The sequence below is a fragment of the Suillus clintonianus genome, assembly GCF_016758775.1.
Source record: "Suillus clintonianus strain FC179 chromosome Unknown DEU56scaffold_28, whole genome shotgun sequence".
Classification (NCBI taxonomy): domain Eukaryota; kingdom Fungi; phylum Basidiomycota; class Agaricomycetes; order Boletales; family Suillaceae; genus Suillus; species Suillus clintonianus.
The window spans coordinates 405,186-424,010 of NW_024539252.1; the positions used below are offsets into that span (position 1 = coordinate 405,186).

The 18,825-nt window shown below is 49.3% G+C and overlaps 7 protein-coding genes across 7 annotated transcripts; 4 read left to right on the forward strand and 3 right to left on the reverse strand.

Moving 5' to 3' along the window:
- Positions 1-573: 573 nt before the first annotated feature.
- Positions 574-4,640, forward strand: DEU56DRAFT_911887 (quinon protein alcohol dehydrogenase-like superfamily; the record flags this gene model as incomplete). Its single annotated transcript, XM_041357333.1, has 22 exons — positions 574-583; positions 645-806; positions 857-892; positions 944-1,001; positions 1,053-1,077; positions 1,131-1,496; positions 1,550-1,580; positions 1,634-1,741; positions 1,792-2,023; positions 2,075-2,204; positions 2,261-2,428; positions 2,470-3,044; positions 3,097-3,130; positions 3,186-3,247; positions 3,303-3,436; positions 3,509-3,534; positions 3,591-3,605; positions 3,655-3,805; positions 3,856-3,886; positions 3,939-4,020; positions 4,078-4,258; positions 4,312-4,640. The coding sequence occupies 22 exons, from the start codon at positions 574-576 to the stop codon at positions 4,638-4,640; spliced, it is 2,946 nt and encodes a 981-aa protein (XP_041209458.1).
- A 357-nt stretch (positions 4,641-4,997) lies between these two features.
- On the reverse strand, positions 4,998-5,636 carry DEU56DRAFT_735256 (ribosomal protein L21e-domain-containing protein; the record flags this gene model as incomplete). The annotated part of the gene is made up of 4 exons (XM_041348442.1): positions 4,998-5,110; positions 5,163-5,356; positions 5,408-5,522; positions 5,576-5,636. The coding sequence occupies 4 exons, from the start codon at positions 5,634-5,636 to the stop codon at positions 4,998-5,000; spliced, it is 483 nt and encodes a 160-aa protein (XP_041209459.1).
- Positions 5,637-5,763: 127 nt separating this feature from the next.
- On the forward strand, positions 5,764-6,979 carry DEU56DRAFT_298145 (uncharacterized protein). The gene is made up of 5 exons (XM_041345541.1): positions 5,764-5,866; positions 5,916-5,939; positions 6,029-6,083; positions 6,144-6,460; positions 6,519-6,979. The coding sequence occupies exons 1-5, from the start codon at positions 5,859-5,861 to the stop codon at positions 6,694-6,696; spliced, it is 582 nt and encodes a 193-aa protein (XP_041209460.1). The 5' UTR covers positions 5,764-5,858; the 3' UTR covers positions 6,697-6,979.
- DEU56DRAFT_297657 (uncharacterized protein) lies at positions 6,880-7,662 on the forward strand. Its single transcript, XM_041345539.1, has 3 exons — positions 6,880-7,098; positions 7,158-7,215; positions 7,281-7,662. Exons 1-3 carry the CDS (start codon positions 7,062-7,064, stop codon positions 7,564-7,566), a joined length of 381 nt encoding a protein of 126 aa, XP_041209461.1. The 5' UTR covers positions 6,880-7,061; the 3' UTR covers positions 7,567-7,662.
- A 125-nt stretch (positions 7,663-7,787) lies between these two features.
- Positions 7,788-8,674, reverse strand: DEU56DRAFT_735122 (ribosomal protein L28e; the record flags this gene model as incomplete). The annotated part of the gene is made up of 5 exons (XM_041348432.1): positions 7,788-7,892; positions 8,182-8,364; positions 8,417-8,470; positions 8,523-8,582; positions 8,642-8,674. The coding sequence occupies 5 exons, from the start codon at positions 8,672-8,674 to the stop codon at positions 7,788-7,790; spliced, it is 435 nt and encodes a 144-aa protein (XP_041209462.1).
- A 445-nt stretch (positions 8,675-9,119) lies between these two features.
- On the forward strand, positions 9,120-10,008 carry DEU56DRAFT_297799 (COX5A, subunit VA of cytochrome c oxidase). Its single transcript, XM_041345540.1, has 3 exons — positions 9,120-9,631; positions 9,701-9,760; positions 9,820-10,008. Exons 1-2 carry the CDS (start codon positions 9,244-9,246, stop codon positions 9,733-9,735), a joined length of 423 nt encoding a protein of 140 aa, XP_041209463.1. The 5' UTR covers positions 9,120-9,243; the 3' UTR covers positions 9,736-9,760; positions 9,820-10,008.
- A 4,616-nt stretch (positions 10,009-14,624) lies between these two features.
- Positions 14,625-16,722, reverse strand: DEU56DRAFT_911893 (carbohydrate-binding module family 21 protein; the record flags this gene model as incomplete). The annotated part of the gene is made up of 2 exons (XM_041357334.1): positions 14,625-15,373; positions 15,432-16,722. 2 exons carry the CDS (start codon positions 16,720-16,722, stop codon positions 14,625-14,627), a joined length of 2,040 nt encoding a protein of 679 aa, XP_041209464.1.
- Between the last annotated feature and the right edge of the window lie 2,103 nt (positions 16,723-18,825).

The window sequence follows — 18,825 nt, forward strand, 5'->3', positions numbered from 1 at the left end:
TTCACGGACAGTTTTGGTGCTTGTTCACCTAATTTACTTTACTTCTGAAAACGTTGCTTCCGCACCTCTGATCGGCCTCAGTACTTGTGCAGTGTGCACATTACTTGGCCATGAAACTGGGCCATAACTGGTCTCGCCAGCTTCCCTCCCGTCCCACATGTATGTATTTTGAGTAAGATTCACCGTGGATTCATTGATTTACTCCCTATCAGCCTTGACCACACTGAAATTGCAGAGATCAGCCCACCTTAACGTCAGGGCTTCACTGCCCCATATTCATCCGCAAGGCCATCATGCTTCCAATCGCTGAGTTCAGTGACTCTAGCGATAACATGCCGTCGACTCAAACCTTCTTACATTCCTCACTTCGGAGATAGGCTGGGTGAATGAATAATTTCATCACGACTTTTACGAGCGGTGCTTGTCTATAAGGCTGCTGCTCTGCCGTATGGAGGTGTATTTAAGACCTTATTTCACTCGCTTGCTCTTCATCCTCGGTATCAAAACTAGGATTCTCCCATCCTACCACCTTTGTATCCCAGGGACGCAACGCACCTATAGTGCCGGCCCACTATGTCTCGTGGTATGTCTTCCAGGGGAATAGATCTTGATCCTTCTGACTCGGATTCAATGCACTGGAATAGTTCATGCATCTCGTTCTTTCCACGATGCGGCCTCAAGTATTTCCGGTATACCTAACTCCTACCCTCGAGGTGAAGCGTATGGAGATTCGAGACGAAATCAGACTATCATTAGTCTCTTAAATGTCCTTAGCGAACTCACGAATGAGTCTTCTCTAGACAATGGTCAGTTACCTCCGCTGACCATCATACACTGCTAATTATACACTTTTTAGATGCCAACTTTCCTCCCGCCTTCGAAGATGACGATCGTGAGTATTGGTCAGTGCAGCACGCGATGTTGGCCTCATATGCCTGTTCAGCGACAATAGATGAGAAGCTGCAAATAGCAGGATCGGAATCATTCAACAAGTTTGAGAGGTGAGTGCGCCTTCGTACTTTCGTCATTTTGTACTGAGCGATCTTTTACAGGCGAATAGATAATCTTGACAAAGAGGTGGGAATAAAAATAGGTGCACTTTTATACTTTGGCGCTTATCTTCCATGTAGCTGCGCAACTTTGCCAATGCTGCTCGCCAGCTTGGCAGTTCCGTTGGAATCTTATCCTCTGGGTTTGGACTACGCGACCGCCTCGCGAAGCTGCTGTTTCTATTTCGCGAGAACGCAGCTACTTTGTTTCCTCGGAAGATTTCGCGTCAACCTCGAGAAGAGCCGATTGTTCATGAGTGGACAGAGCGGCGGCGCACAGATAATCAACCTTTGTCCAAGGCCCACACCGATCCTGAAAGTTTTCCCGATCAATTTGCTGGCTTCGCAGAAGACGTCGTAACGTTCCTGAACTGCCTGAACGAGTTCCCTGAGTTCACAGACGAGGCCGTCAATACGTCAATGCGTTCTTTTGAATGTGATCTGAAGGTAAACTTTTTGTCGAACGCACCGTCGATCCCTCTGTTCACCGTGTTGTCTAGTATTGGGCTTCATGTCTTCAGGAGTACAAAGGTAGCGCGCCTCTGATTGATCTACATTCAAGAATCGTGCAGACTAGTTTTCAGGTCAATTTCGCTATCCAGCAGTGCAGCGCTATATCCATGATTTAACATCGGAGATTGGGGAGCACATTGACAACATCACAGTCAATCTGTCCATGTTTATTGAAATCGGTATACAGTCAGTCTCTCCTTGGCAAATTCATATTTACCTTCTCTTCCAGGTGTTCCAACGATTCGATTCGCCCAGCACCATGCAGCATCAAACTTGTTGAACCTGTCGACAGTCGCAACGTTCTTTTCGGTTGTGACGGCGACGACCTTACAGTTCTCATACCGGTTGACGGACGGCGTGCTGGAGACTTCTGTCAATGCGTTCTGGTTCTCTTCATTGGTTTTCAGCATAGCAGCCGCAGTGAACAGTCTCCTGGGTCTTACCTGGAAGCAAGCAATGTAGTAAGTCTACTCCGCGTGCCGCTTGTATTCGGGTCAAATAACAGTCTTCAGTCGCTCTCCAGGGCATAGGGTACCTTGGTGGGTATTGATATGGATTAAACGATCGCCTTTAGTGTTTCTCGTGATGTCTGTGGCATGCTTTTCCGCGGGCTTGATGCTGTTCACATATGCCACAGATCAGGTATGGGTCTTATTCCAGTGCAGAAAGAATTTCCAAGACATAACATCTGCACTCAGGGATTTGTCACGTCCACGATCACCACTGTTTTCACGGCAAGTCTACGGATAGTTCCAGCCGCTATTGAAATGTATGCTTACCCAAATCACAGACAGGCACCTCCTTCGGCCTGGCTGTTGTCTCAGCTTGGTTCGTCTCGGAGCGTTGGATATTTGTTCACTACCATGGTCAGATCTGGCTGGATGATGCAATCGCTGAAGCAATACAGCGCATACTTTGCCTTGGGCTATTCGTGACAATGCGTAGCATCATTCCCCCGTGCATCGAGGTCATCAGTAGCCTGTTAAGACGAATCTCTTTCAAGCTCACCGACGTGATTACCCGGATCGGACGTAGGGACCATACTCTTCCCACTATGCAGGAGGGCCCGCCGAGGGACGATCTTTCTCACCGCCGCGACATCTCTACGTCGGTGTCCTCGGCTTTCACCGAGAATCCTACTTCAATGGAAGGGCTCACTAGTGAGGAAACCAAGTCGTCTCGCCCGACCATCGCCCGTCAGCGCTTCAAAGGAGCTGTACGTTCTGTCATCGTAATGCAACAACAGCAAGCGGGGCGGCCCCCGATGCCGCAACGACTTCCATCCTTCGACTGCTGGAACTCTACTATTGGGATATCTCCCACTCGGCCCTCGTCCGTGGATTTGGACGCTATGCGAGGACCGCGAGCCACTTTAAGCCCGAAGCTGAAAACCCTAGAACCTGTACAGGACCTCTCCGTACACACCGCCCTTGTCCGGCATTTACAATTCTCCCCGAGCGGCAAATATCTTGCTACGTCAAGGTGCGTTGTGGCAGGTTCATCGGAGCTTCTTGTGCTGAGGTGAAGTATCAAGTTGGGATCGATCTTCCGTCATCTTTCGTGTGGAGGTAAGCACATTAAGTGCCGCGTTTCCATCTCGTTGTTAACACTACCCCTGCTTAGGATGCTTTTGCAATCCATGCCATTCTTGTACACGTGCGAGGCTTCATCGGTCAGGTTGCATGGTATGTGAGACAACGGATGTTCTTCTGTTTCTAAACATCAAACGTGATCGGACAGGTCCGATTCTGGTAACATTCTCTTGACGAGATTACCCCGCGGAATCAAGGTTTGGACGGAGGATGGAATCTGCAAGAGAACAATCGAACGCCCGCACTCTGTGTCGTCCGTCGTATGGCTGCCTGCGAACGAGAGTGATTCGTTTCATCCTTCCTGTCTGATTGCACGTTGCTGATGCTTTCTTCCGATAGCACAATTCTTTTCAGTCGAAGGTAGCAGAGTTCTCAAACTGGTTAGTGCGACTATTGCCATTTGTACATCCTGGTCACTCATGAACTCCGCCATCAGGACATTAAAGGAAGGGTGATTAGACATGTTGTGCTAAGGGAATATCGACTAAACATCTTGCAAGGTTCTGGATTCTTACCACTTTGGCCACATCCAGCTGCACAATGTGGCTGTGACTCCAGATGGTCAACGGTTGCTGGGTGTTGGTCCACTCCTTGCGGCACCTAACGGGATGCATCCAAGCCGCACTACTAGGGTTGAGAAGTGCATAGTAGGTAGGTGGTATGCGTATCCGCGGTGGTGCGTTTGACTCAACTTACTGCAGTTTTCAACATGGAGACCGGAACATTTGAAAAGTAAGTATGTTTCTTCATTGTCTTCAACCTTCTCACCGATGGAGTCCAAAAGCCAAACACCCGTCTTCAACGACGTGCGTGATATAACGGTGTCCAAAAGGGGTGGCAATGTGTTGATTTCATTCGAGTACAAGGTATATGGACAACCAAATGCGTCGTATTCTTCTCTTCACGCCGTTTCATGTTTGCAGACACCTCCGCAGCTATGGAAGATGGAGTTAGTACGGGATACTAAAGACCGCGAAAACCCCTATGCACAAATCGCTAGGCTTATTCTCCGTCACACGTATCAGCCCACAGCTCATGTGGATTTTGTGGGACCGAGTTACTTCGGCGGTGTGGATGATCAGCTAGTGTTATGTGCGGGCAAAGGTACGTTTCTGGCGAGATCCTGTCTAAACGCTCAGATCTTAATCCTGTCTCAGCGGGCGATATCCATATCTGGGAACGCGATACTGCAATTTTGCTCCACTACATCCGACCTCAGATGTTCGGCGGGGACTTGACATGTGTCGCATGGAATCATTCAACTGACGACCCCTTCATGTTAGCGACGGGCAGCCATGATGGTACAGTGCACATATGGAGGACGCCGATATGGGACGGCTCATCTGATGGTGGTTCGTATCTCGAGCAAGCTGCGGGTATGACAGTTGCGGATCAGTCACCCGTCCTTGGTCCCCCGCCTGCGCCTGGAGCCAGTCGAGGGCCCCGAGAAACAGCGTCGACCATACGTACAAAATTCTCCTGTTAGCGTTCTGTGTAAACAAAATACGTGCTGTGGACATGAGGTATCTGTGGTTTTCTTGAAGCTTTACATTAGGACTTTGTTACAAAATATTTCCTAGCAATGAACAGGTTTTGTTGACCATGTAATGAGTTTGACCTACTTGTAGTATTGATCTTTACCCAGCGACTTGACCGGGTAACTTTTTGATTGACAACAAAGAACCAGGGTGACCCTACGTTGTATTCACTCGACTGATAGACGAACAATCTGGCGAGAGTCGTCCGTGATGATGCGTTCAAGTCATGATTGCATGGTAGCATGACAGTAGTATACGATGCATAGTGAAAATCTCATATGAGTAGCAACACGAACACAATTCCATTAGATGGTAGTCTCGTAAGGAACGGGCGTCATCGTTTGCGGCGTGTTTTGGGCGACCGAGACGGTGTGTGCCTCCCGAGGGAGAACGTGGACACGCTTCAGCGAGATACGCTCTGAAAGGCAGGTTATAAGATGCGCCAAAACCGGGAAGTCACGCCTACTCACCGCCCTTCTCTTTTGCAGCGACATGTGCATCATGGTTGCGCTTCACCCTGTCCAAGAACTCCTGCCGGCATTTCGAGTGCCTCACGTGCTCGACACGGAGGTTCACCCGCTTCTCGATGTAGCGGTTGCCGACGACCTTGTAGACAATGACACCGACAGCGTGGGGGGTGACGTTGTAGACGATTCCAGTCCGTCTAGAAGATGTTTAGATGATCAATGACAGATGAAACTTGAAATAAACGCACCCGTGGTAGTATTTGTGAGGCATACCCTTTTGTTGGGCGGCGTTTGCCTTGATATCGACGATGTCACCGATGCGGTAGTTAATGAGGTACGTCGACAATTTAACGGGGCCATGGTCTGCACGCAATGTCAGTCTTCGAGTGTTTCCACAACTTGATGAAATAACCGACCCTTGAAGCCCCGCTTGAACATGTGGCGCGTACGCGCACGGTAACCGAATGAGTGAGGCATCTTGAGGGCTTGAGTAGAACGTCAGCAGCGGGCTTGGATGAAATTTGGGAGACGTACAATGTCGTCGGCGGCGGTGTCGATATTGAGTATGTGAAGGCTTGTTGCACCGGAAATCTCCGGGTGGCTTGCGTGGTACTTTACAGTTGTGGCACAGGCGAGGCTTACATCCCGATTAGGCCACCAACATTTGGTGTACACCGTCAAGGCCATCCCTCAAGAAAAATGCCCAGGTATGAATGTCGTTGGACGTGATGGATAGACTGTTGAGCAGCTTTTTAGGGCCCCGCGGAATCACAGCAAGACGTGAGCGTCTCATTCTTCAAGATCCACTTGAGTGGAAGGCTTTCAGCTTGCTGATTTATGGCCTTGTTCGTATCGCATTAATCCTACAGATACAAAGTCCCTCGTCGCCCGTTCGGTTCAGCTCGTCTCGATGCTGAGTTGAAGGTATGATCGACCCGGAATCATAGATACAAAATCTCACGTTTTGTATCATACTATCTACAGCTTGCTGGCGAGTACGGTCTACGAAACAAGCGTGAGATCTGGCGTATCGGTCTCATCCTTTCCAAAATCCGTCGTGCAGCCCGTGAGCTGCTCAAACTTGATGACAAAGATCCCAAGCGTCTCTTCGAGGGTAACGCTCTCATTCGTCGGCTCGTTCGGATTGGTGTGTTGGACGAGACCCGCATGCGTCTGGATTACGTGTTGGCATTGAAGGTGGAGGACTTCTTGGAACGTCGTCTCCAAACGCAGGTCTTCAAGACCAACCTTGCAAAGAGCATTCACCACGCCCGTGTTTTGATCAGACAACGTCACATCCGGTATGTGCTTATGTGTATGGTATTTTCTATCGCCATGGTTCTGAACATCATTTCTTAGCGTCGGCAAGCAAATTGTCAACATCCCATCGTTCGTAGTCCGTCTTGACTCCCAGAAGCACATCGACTTCGCTCTCACATCGCCATACGGAGGTGGACGCCCTGGCCGTGTCAAGCGCAAGCGCGCTGCAGCTGCTGCCAAGCGGGAAGAGGGTGGCGAGGAAGAGGAGGAAGAGTAAATTTTCTGCGCGTTTATTCTGGTCTCTATGTCATTTTCACATTTATGTCGTCCCCATGCTATGGACACATGCAAAAACAACCTTTTGACGCGCTCGATGTGACGTCGCGCAATTGCAAATCGGCGCTGTGGGCCGTAGCATACGGACTCGACTTGTACGAGTATCTTGACTCAACGAAAGCTTATCGTTGAACAAGAGCTTCAATTTTGCCCTATATATTCAGTGATCGAGTTATATTGCGCAGTGTCTACAAGCGGTTCGTTGTTGAGGTCACCGGATCTTTGCCAAGTCAGGTGACTGTTTGCACCACAGTGAACTCGCAGTCCCCACACATTGACCATCACCATCCCTCAAAATATTTCATCATGTCCGACCCAGCAGTCACTCAACATCCCCCTGCAAGTATGTTTAAGAGTGACAACATTCACGCGGCCCAGTTCTTACTCTTGGTTCCCTTGTAGTCAGAGTGGGAGGTCGTCGGCTCTCAGTGACCTCGCGCCCGAGGCCTCGTGCCAATTCGTGAGTGCTAGTCGACCAACGTTAAACCACCAATGACCAACCCTTGAAACCGATTCAATATACAGGGAAGCTACTCCAAACCTTGGCACAAATCAAACCCAGAACACTGATTATCCGCGCCCGGCAGGCCATGGCGATGAGGAACCACACGTCCCTCCACACAACGAAGAAGATATTCCAAAGAAGAGGAAACATCACGGGCAGGGGAACCACGACGACAACAGGCTTCAAGAGAGCGCTTATCGCAAGGCAGAGGCTAGTAGGCCCACCAAAGACAATGTCGGCGGTAAGAGTGGCTATGGAGGTGGAGGCAGGATTGCTCAACCTGCGGGCAAGAGCTTCGGAGTCTAAGAAAAAGCCTTGTGTAGTTCGAGAATGCTGGATTCATTGAAGGGAGAAAGATCATGTGTACCACGATAGCGCGTCGCTGTACCACCAGTGTATTTGTATAGGTGTCAATCTCGTTGAAATGTACCATCATTTTTGCAGCCAACGAGAAATGTGAGGCATGGGTGCTTATTTCGACATGGACGAACATAGCAATGGAGGCACTAGAGATACAAAGAAATCAATCATGCAATGGATGCTGCTGCCTTCTTCCCTCGGACTTTCTTCGGTGGCGAAGCTTTCTTCTCTTTTTGTGCAGCAAGCAGTGCGGAGGAACGGCCAAGAGCAGCCTAGAAAGCGAAGAAACAGGTGTCAGCACAAGTTCTTCGACGAATCGTACAATAAAGATGTTGTAACGGATGTAGTCGTCCGTATCAGCCCACTGCGGCGGAAGATACGCAGTGGTAATTATGAGTTATGACGAATAGCCCAAACAGGGCCGGATTGATATTGCAAACATGTCCACGCCCAACTTTCATACACCTTACGGTGGTTTCCAGCGGGTTCTAACGAGAGTGCTTTTGGTGTTGTCGAGAAATCTGATTCCATGAAATCCGGAAGCAAACTATCAAGACTCACAGCTCTCAGGTCGGGACGGTATCCCTTCTTCGCGACGGAAGCAACGACTCCCAATGAGCGACGGCCTCCTGACCGGTTGCGGATGTTTGCGGTTGTCCGTGCAGGACGAACGGCGCGTGGCGATGCCTTCGATTTCTTGGTGGTGATCTGTAGTCCAGACTCAGAGCTCTGGATGTCGATGGTCTATTGATATCACGTTTAATGGAGGTCGTTTTATCACAGTAGGGCTACGCACCTTGGAGTTAGCAAGACCTGAGTATTTGTGCGAGTGGAGGTTCAGGAGGTTACCCTGATACAAGGTAAGCTTAGCACTCGCGTGCAAGTTCGAACACACGACATACGGGCTCCTTGGAGAAGATCGGACCTTCAGGGACCTTCTTCACAAGGAAGGAGTTGTATTTCTGCAGTTTCAATTTTTTTTAGTATTCACATTATGGAGCACTATTGTGATGCAACTAACGCGGATAAGGAGCCACTGGAGGTCGGTCGACATTTTGAGGATTGCTGCTGAGCCTTACAGGTTGTTCTGAACAGCGACCGAGTGTGGCTGAGGTAACTGTACAGTTGAACCAAACAAAAGCAAATATTGTGCCGGGGGTTGCCGAAACACTTGGTCCCGTTTCTTGAGACTTGCAACGGTCCCGGTCATAGTCCGAACAATCTAGTCCTCGAATTGACTCAACGTTAGCCAAGGACCAGCTGATGACATGCTTGACGAGTGCGGAAAGGTGGACCTGGTGCAAAGGTACTATGGAAAGGGTCGGTATTGCAAGCCAGTTTGGGGCTAGGATTTCTGCGATATAGTCACTTGGTGTGGAGGAGATCTCAGCGCTTGACCTCCCCACCAAGTGAATATAGTTGTACACGCATGTAATATGTAGTTTAGATTGGTTGCAATATTTATCGTTTGCGTACTCGAGACTCGAGTGCTCTACATTTCACTTCGGAGCTTTCCGGATCATTGAGACAACGTTCAAACCGATTTACGTTTATCTCCGCGCGTAAGACTTTTTCTCAACTGCAGCTGTCCCTCGTTTGTCGTGCTCCTTCTTCATCGTCATCATGAGCCAGCGCATGCTTTCCTCCGTCATCCGCGCACGGCCTAATGTCGTCCTTCGTCGCGCTGCGACCTCCGCCCTCACCACACCACACCGCTTTTCATCATCGGACTCGCACAGTCAAGAAACGTTTGAGCAGTTCTCTGAGCGCTACGTCGCTTTCTTCCAAGGCGCACAGGACCTCTTTGAGGTACAACGTGGCCTCAACAACTGCTTCGCACACGACCTCGTTCCTTCACCTGGTGTTGTTGAAGCTGCCCTCCGTGCATCACGCCGGGTAAACGACTACGCAACTGCTGTCCGTGTCTTCGAGGGCATCAGGGAAAAGGTGGAGAACAAGCAGCAGTACCAAGCTTACTTGGACGAATTGAAGCCGGTCAGAGAGGAACTTGGTGGGTGTTCGCGTTATTCGGATACATGTCGCTTGTCTACTGACCATCGATTTTTCTGTCGGCTTTTAGGAATAAACACACAAGAGGAACTTTATATTTCATAAAATCTGCCTGAGTAGCGGGTTCCATGTGAGCCAACTTTGCTCGTGTATTTCTACTAGTGCTAAGAGACAATGCGCACATAGTAGATGCAGTGCCTCACATATTATCGTCACTTATTGTTTTCTTTAATCCACAGCGCGCGGATTTACACCCTGTTGTGGCACATATTGAGCACTGTTCTACTCATTGGTGTATTGACCTTTTGAGGCCAATAAACTGTCTTCTGAACAAGGTCATCTCGTCTGAAAGAATTGTTTGCTTGGGGTTAATTTTCGTCACTGCGCACACGAACTGGGAGACCAATTCACGCGCGAAAGCGTGCAGTCGTACGTATTCGCTGAAGCTGTTAAATGTGGGGGGCCCAGGTCCTCAGGATCCCGCGGACATGTTGCTGGTTGTAGCCCTGGGTATGGGTGTATGCACATTAACTTCCCCTTGAACCCTTACGTTAAACCAGTCCAGCTGGAAGGGGCATGCTTGTAATTTGATGAGCGAGGTGTTCCCTGATTCCCTGAATCCCCTGACACGGATTGTATTGTGTATCATTGCGGAGCGTTTTGATGTCAGAGACGAAACACAGTTGTTAGTGAGTAAAAGCTGCAACCCTGAAGCAACATATTAATTATCATCGTCTTCTTCAGGTTGAATGTCTGCTGTGCTGCCTGGCAGTCGTCGGGCACTATTCTGCGTATTACCGATATCAATCGTGCCCATCTGACTTAGCTTGCATGTCAATAGTGGACGGCGTATGCCGTTCCAGTATCACATGCGCCTGAGGAGGCTCGTAACCAGCCTGACGTATACTACTACGGACAAGCCAAGCGGCGCAGCCATGACTTCCCCATCTGCAACAGCTGTCCCGGTAGCACCTGATTTATCGCATTACTCCAGTGAGACGGTCAACGATCATTACTCTCTGCAGAAATGTCAATTCTTTTTTTTTTAAAAAAAAAAAACGCCAATTCATCATCTTTTGGAGTTATAGACTCTATCTGGACTACGATGCGAGGACGCGCCCTCGATATCTATCATATACGTTGGAGCGGTGTATCCGCAACTATGTGCCTGCATATCGCGAGCAAGGCAAGAAGTGATGAAGAGCACTACGCTACGACAAAGCCCGAAGGACACCCCAAGGGTGATTAAGCTACGGTGCTACGCGATTGCTACTCCGCCCCTCGCCTAGGGGTCCCCCACTCCAACGTCTATGCGCTCCACGGTGGTTATGCTACGCGGCTCCGCCGATGCCGAGTCGACTCATTTCGATATCAGTGCGCTGGGGTTATGCTACGCGACTCCGCCGCCGCCAGGTCGGTTCATTTCGATATCAGCGTGCTCTTTACTGGTCTTTACAACCGAAGCCCAACCTCGCACATATGCATTCCTGAAGGCGGCCATTACCATTACAAGCCCTGCTAGTCGCGGATCCGTGCTGGTCTTGCTTATCGGTTGGTTATCGAACCCTGGCGGAGATTAGTGGAGAAGCGAAATGTCACGATTTGACCGATGAGATCGATGAGGGCTTGGCTCACCTCACACTCACCCCTTGGATAAACTGTGTTCCATTGGTAATCGCACGAAGCTCCTACATTTCAACATGAAGAAAAACTGCAAAAACTGCGCCGCCGTTATTGCAATGCGTCACTCCACAATGGCATGGTTTCCATTTTGCTACAAGTCGTACGCCTGACGCACGACTATGGCAATGGATGGCTGCTGGCAACCAATACCAATACCAATGTCAACCAACTCGAGACAACAGCAGACGGAGCACCGCGGTGAATCCCGACGATGAGGCACAGCCAGCACTAGTACTACCCACGCACTAATACTGTCGAGGGATACTATTTGCCATAGTTGTCTTCGAAGAAGCAAACGCCAATCGAATTCTAAAAATGCCCAGCCCAGCCCTCAAGCTATACATATATATCCTATCCTATCCCATCTCTACCGACGCCGTCTCGCGCAACTCCGGGCAGGCTTCTCGCGTCTGATCATTTGTGGCCCCCTGAGCTGGTGGCATGCGCAAAATAGGTACCTTCGCGATCAGACCATCTGAGCGCGCGCGACCGAAGCCCGAAGCCTATCAGTTCCCTTCGGGGACTGTCATGGATCATGATCCTGTCGATCCAAATTATCATGATTGTCGATCAGAAAAGGGGGAAGCATGTATATATTTAGATGTCGTATGCATATGTAGTGTGAGTCTCCCGTTAAGGCGACGTTGTGGGACGAAGTTGACCCCAGACTTTGTCCCCGTGAACGTCAATTCAAATGATTGCCGAGAACTATGATTATGTTCCGTTGATCGTATCGTGTTCTCCAGAACACACCTGATGCGTATGTGCGGGTGCGGGCGGGGATTGGGCTGGGATACCCCATAATCACAGTAGAAAGTACGAACAGCATGATGAGCATGATGTTGGCTTCTCTCGTTGATCATTGAATGTCAGTTGTTGCGAATGCACGCACATGCGCGCAGCTAGCTATAGGAGCTATTGGGTTAAAATTAAGAGCTGCTAGTGCGAGAAGTTAGAAAACGGACCGAGAAGACGGGTTATTAAGAGAGGAGTTGAGGGACATGATTGAGAACGACGGCATGGTAGGGCATGCCAGCGAGGTTAAGATAAGCCTGAACCAAGAATTTGGGTCGGAACACAAACGCACTGGAAGGTTGAAGACGAATTGAATACATACGTTGTCAGGTATCCTCCGACATGTGCGCATATGACGGCGTTGGGCTAGTACAAAAGCAAATAGGCCGTCTCGGGGACAACCCCTTTTTGAAGTCGTTTGCAAAATCGCGTCGTGAAAGAAGTCACATGAGCTTGGCAAGTCGCCATGTCCGAACCTTCGTGTGATACCTATCGATCATCGAGACGGGGTGCATCATTGAATTTGTAGCACTGTTTATCCCCATGCCGATTATTACACGCTTCAGGGGGATAGTCAATTCCACACACACACTGTTGTTGTTGTTCTCGAGCGCGACGCACTTGGGTATAGTCATGAATCATGATCCCTATAATATCATGATGTGCAGGACGGACTCAGATATACTTAAAGGAGGTTCTGGGACGAAGTTGCGGGATAAACGGATGGGCCATTCACATGGGCCCAGTCTTGAAAAAACCCCATATGAAGTGTTGCCGCGAAGATAAAGATAAAGATGCACATGAAGATGTTACTGATTCCTGGGTGCAAAAGCCCACAAAGCATTGATGAACCAAACACTTGGAAAATGAAAATCATAATAATGAAAAACACCGCTTGAGCGCCAAGGAAAATTTGCTGAGTGAGCCAAGGGCGATCGCCACGACTAGAACAATTGCGTCATTGCCGTTGCGTGGATGACTGGTGGTGGTGGTGGTGGTGGTGGTGAGCCTACGGGAGGGTGTATTATACCTGTATCTGAGTGTGATGAATATCAAGACTCATCGATCGACGTCCTGATCAACTGTCAACTGTCCTGGCCCGGGACTGCTTGAATGAGAGAAGATCATGAGCAGACACTGACCGGCAGTATGCACAGCTCATATGATCACTTGCGCATGTGCATGGGCATGTGGGGAAAAGACTGATTAAAGTTGGGGATTACCCCGCAATGCCATGCGCACGTTCTCCAAGTCTATCAGAACCAACAACCACGTTCTGTTCTGTACATGTATTCCTTCCTCTTACGATCTGTCGCAGGAAACTCATTAATAATCCCTGCGCATGCTTTACGGGTAAAAGTAATACTATTAATATTAATGAGGCCTGTCTGACCGTTCGAAAATGAAAGGAATTATTCATGCTCACAAGTTAATGCCACGACCAAGCAAGTCTCGAGTGAGCCTAGGCGATGGTCACGAGTGATGCCATTGATGTGATGGCGTCATTGTGTGGACCTGGTCAGGAACGTTGACGATGAAAATGTCGGTGGCGGAGGCGCAGGCAGAGCTATGATGCATGATGTCTAGGCGCCCATTCAATGGGCTAGTCTACTCCCAGCAGATCATGTGATGGCGATATCACGACATTGACATCGAGATTCGACAATCACATCGCAAACTTGAAGTTCAACGCACGAGGACTCTGGTCAATCCATGACCCACGCGAGTCGCGACGACGAATCTACGAGTATTCTGGAAATTCCTCTGAGAAGATTCTCAGAGGAACATCCAAAGTCCGAAAGACTCGACAACAGTCCAGACGATGACAGTACATACTAGTCCGAGCGGAGCTCAAAAGACAATGAAAAAAAGTGCCAAGAACGCCCCAATCAAAGTACTGCGCAGTGCGGAAACGCCATCGCACCAATGATCAATGATCAGTTAACAAACAAAGACATCGGATCCGATCGAAAGTTCCCAAAAAAATCCCTATATATGATAACTAAGCATAATGCATATGTATTATACAACAGATACACGAGTCATAGGCATACACTGTGAGTGCGATTTGACAATGCGATGCGCCGAGTAGTATGTGAGCGCTTTTGATGGAGGTATATGAAAAAGCAAGCCAACAAAAAAAGAAAGAAAATCCGCTACTACTAAGCAAGAGGAAATAGAAATATCATGATTATCCAGGAAGCCGTGTGCAGTAAGGGCAAAAGGAAAAAAAAAAAAGAGGAAGAGATAATGTCAATAGCATGAGCGATGGTGTGGTGTTAGTACAGATCGTGGAGAGATCAGGAATAAATAAATACAACGGGCAGGGACAGAAACAGAAACATACATTTCGAAAAAATCGAAGCACGAAATGGGGTGCAGCAGCGTGTCTGTGCTTATGTACTGTGAATGCATGAGATGAGTGCGTCATCACAGGCGGACGGCATGATAAAGCCGAAGTCGTCAAAATCGTACAAGGCGGGTTGGGTGCTCCTCTTTTCTTCAAAAACGCACCCTCACGCTAAAATTCCCTCGTCGCCACCAGACGGAGACCCATGATACGGACTCGCGCCCGCAGTAGGCGTCCCCTGCGCAAAGCACCAACGCGTCACAAATGCATTATACAGCGAATCTCCAGATAGCCCATCACTCCCGGGTGGTCCCGAAGACGATTTGGCTCTTGCAGGCAATCCAGGCACGCCAGATCCGCTAAGACCAGCTGGCCCATCCGTCACACTCCTTTGCACGCTCGGCCGCTTCGACATCACAGCGCGTGTTGGCGGCGCCATCCACTCCCAGTCATCAATGTGCGACTGCTCAGGACGTGCGTAATTCGCAGGGTGCCCACCGATCATAACGCGCGGGACGATATTGGGTGATGCAGAGGGCGTCGAGAGCGTTGAAGATGCAGGTGAAGGGGAGTCGTAATCGTGTGATTGTGAGACAGGCACTTGGAGTGCTGGGCGTTGGGTCGACGAGGAGAGTGAGGGTGGAGAATTAGAGCGCTGCGCAGGTACTGAAGTTGCAGAGGAAGTTGGGGAGACTGGGGAGACTACCGGAGGTGCAGCATAGTTAGGGAGACGGAGCTTCCCTGACCGCGATGGTAGTAAAACTTTCTCCTTTCCATCTCTTGTGGGCGAGGACAAGAATGTCATATCGTGTCCAAATGCCAAGGTTGGACTTGAACTGAACTGCGGAACAAACGAGCCGGGAGCATGTTGGTCGCGGGACGTGGGTATTGTCGCCATAGAAGGTACGGTGGATTCTGCAATTTTCAGCCATTAACTGACCGTTGTAAGAAATGTGAAAAATGAAATGCTCACCAGGCGCTGTGTCTCTCCGGACTCTGTTAGGCGTTGGTCGCGCTGTGCGGAAAGCAACACGGTAGTTTCCGCCATTGTTATTATCCCACCATTCACCACCAGGGCCTGAAACTTCCGTCGATGAAACAACATGCGTCGAGTGCAACCTATAACGCGCAGCGAGCCACAACACTCGCGACCCCAAGCTGTGTGCATAGTCTTCCAAACGAATCATAAACGAAAAGCGATCCCACCCGGTGTTGTTTGCATCCAGAGCGACGAGGTCGCCAACAGTTGTTTTCGACGAGGCAGACAATGAAAATGCGGATGGAAGGGATGGAACAGAAGCAACAAATTGCGCTCTCACTTCGCTGACAGTCTGCCATTCATCAAGGGTAAACCGCACAGCGACATGTTTCTCGTATGCCAGATTGCGCACGAGAAGAGTACCGCTTAAATGTGGGTTGACGCCATTTGACGAAGCATGCGAGAAATGGAGAGACTCGATTAGGACGTTTGCATGAGAGGGGTGATTAGTAACGGGCACTACTGATGAATTAGCGGTGTCCATCTCGAAATTCGGGTTCTGAGAAGGGAATTTTGGGAAGGGGAATCCGTTTGATGGTTGGTCCTCGCCTTCGGTCTCTGTTTCATCACCGTTGGGATTTTCAGGGGTGCTGACTGCCGTTGGACGGGCAGAGCGGCTGAAAATGCGGATAGAAGCCAGGCCGACATCAGTGTCTGGGAAGTGGACATTTTTTGGTGCATGAGAAGTAGGGGTGGATGGTTCAGATTTGGAACGCAAGTGGAGATGATTACTATTGCGCTGGAGTTCAAGTGGAGGAGAAGGGATGGAGAGCGTGGAGAGCGTGGAAGATGAGGATTTGAGTGATGATTTGAGTGGTTTTCCGTTGGGAAGAATTCGAGCTGTAGATGATGCACGAGACTGTGTTCGAGGAGAGGTAATTGAGGGTGAAGAAAGAGGTGTTAGGGAAGGGGGAGAGGGAGAGCGGCGGGGAAAGGGAACAGACGGATGCAATTGTAAAGCTCCTTGTGAAAATTTTTGTGGGGGGTCAGTCAGGGTGGTCTGCTCGTCGGGGGAGTCTGATGAGGACAAGTAGCGGTCATCAGGGTCATCAGTACCGTGGATATGAAATGCGGGTGACTTGCGACCGTGGGGGAAGGAGGGAGAATGAGATTTGCGTCTGGGCAGAGAGCCCAAAGATGCAAATGCTCCTGGGCCGCGTTCGTTTGAGAAGGTCGGCGCTGCTGAGCGGAGGCGGTAGACATCAGGTGCTGCTGCACAAGTCATCTAAAGTGACGTCAGTAGGAAGAAAAAATGAGAGAGGTGAGTTAAATACCTGGATGGATGTGATATGTAGTGTACAAGCCCTCGAAGGGGGGTAGAGGGAGATGGGTGCTCGAATGAGACCAGTTGAAACCAGAGAAACTGTTTATTTTCACTACGATGGAGTGATCTCCTCCGAGATCTGAATCGGGTTCGCCATTCCGGAATTAGTAATAAAGTTACTCCAGCATCGGGATCTCACGTTCCTTATCATGAACCGTCTAGTTCCTACTAGTATCCTCTAGATTCTTGTTCCAGCCATATTCACTCCACTCGAAAATGCGCATAAAATGCGAACTCACCAAGCTTATCGAAATACGGACACTGGTCGGCGCTATTCCCATTGCAAGTAATCTTCTTGCGCCCTCCCAAACTGGTGTGTCTCACGGACACGCCATCCTGTTCAACATGTTCCAGTAACAAATCCGGTTTCACTAAGGGTCATCTGATAGGCCATGCTCGCTATAGTCTACCGACCCCCTCAGTCGACTGTAGCATCATCTTCTATCTGCTATCGATAACGTCTTTGCACCTACGAGCGTGTCGGCGAGCGTCACAAATAACGTCATTGTGGTTCATGGGGTCGTCTTACGATTTCATCATCCTCCCTACAGAATGTCAAACGTGGCCCCACAATCCGCCTATTTTTTTCTTCTTGTACGTCTCTGTCGATCCTTTATCACTGCATGTATCAATTATGCCATTTCTGCGCTATCCGAGAATCTATCATTGGCAAGTTCTCCAAGGATCAACTTCTGATGTTCGAAATCTATTGACTCCCTCGGTTTTCTCATCTCCTTTTTGCCCCTTCGTCCGATTTCTCCCGTAGCCGTTTCAACTGCACCCACTCATGTCAATCCTCAAGGAAGTCAAGTCTCACGCCACCCACTCGGCTGCCCTCTTTCCTAGATGTCCACCTCATCCCGTGAATCTAGGGAACTCTATTGGCGATAAGCAACGGAACACAGGGCTGTGAGGCGAGGAACCGCGCTATGTGAAAGCTATATGCATATCGACGTGGGAACAGTCTTTGTGTCGCTCGTCGCATCTCTCTTTAAACCCGATCATCACATCCATCGAACACTGGCCTTTATACTTATCTTTCGACTATGTTTATCCTGGCGAAGACGATATCAATGGCTATTGATTAAACAGTCAACTTATCCACCCTTCTACCGTTGATTGGCTACAACTCACGACGGATTGTCCACATCAAGCCTACTACCAACTCGTCTTCAATCATAGTACTCTGATCAGCTTCCATGCAACATTTGTCAATGAGATCTCATTAAACATCTTTGTATGACAGTAGGCACGTTGCTGACGCTCGTTCCTAGGTGCTGGTGCACGTTGGCAATCTCACTCCTTTTTAGTCCTTCTTTAGACGGTTCCTTTTCATACATCATTCGAAGCAAAACCTGAAAATCTGTCATTGGCACCGCCGTCCATTTATGATCACTCCGCGCGTCACCCTATTTTCAATGCCAGCTTTTAAATTTAATTGTCCTTCCTCATCGAGTCTTCTTATTCATTTTTTGCTCGGGCGCCTAGATACCGCGGTACAGCTGGTGATTATCATTATCTTTGCGCAGAATTGAGTTGTGCTGTGAGAACGATAACGCAAGGTTGTTATCGAGTCCTTCCAAATTCCAGAGATCGACACTCATGCAGACTGAGGTTAGATTAGTCGCTGAATGGTATCGTGCCACTTCGCCAGAGGTTCTCATATCATCGTATCATAACGTTTAAAACCTCATAAAAGTCAGGAATAGGCAGGTCGTCTGTAGCTAATCCTGTACTGATCAATGATCATGGAGCTCGAGTCCGGTTCCCTCCACAGCATCGCTAGCGCTTGATTGCTTGGCAAGCGCAAGCGCAAATCAATGTCAGCCACGATGATCTCGGACGTGTCGATACTGCTTATACCATCACCGTCGACGAGTCCGACCTGAACATCGCTTTCACAATTGAAGTGCTGTGATGCCCGGCGTGGAGCCCGGACGTGTCATCGAGAAGGTTGGGCTCGACCATCATACAAGGCAGTTCTATCCCAATAACTCAAGAAGA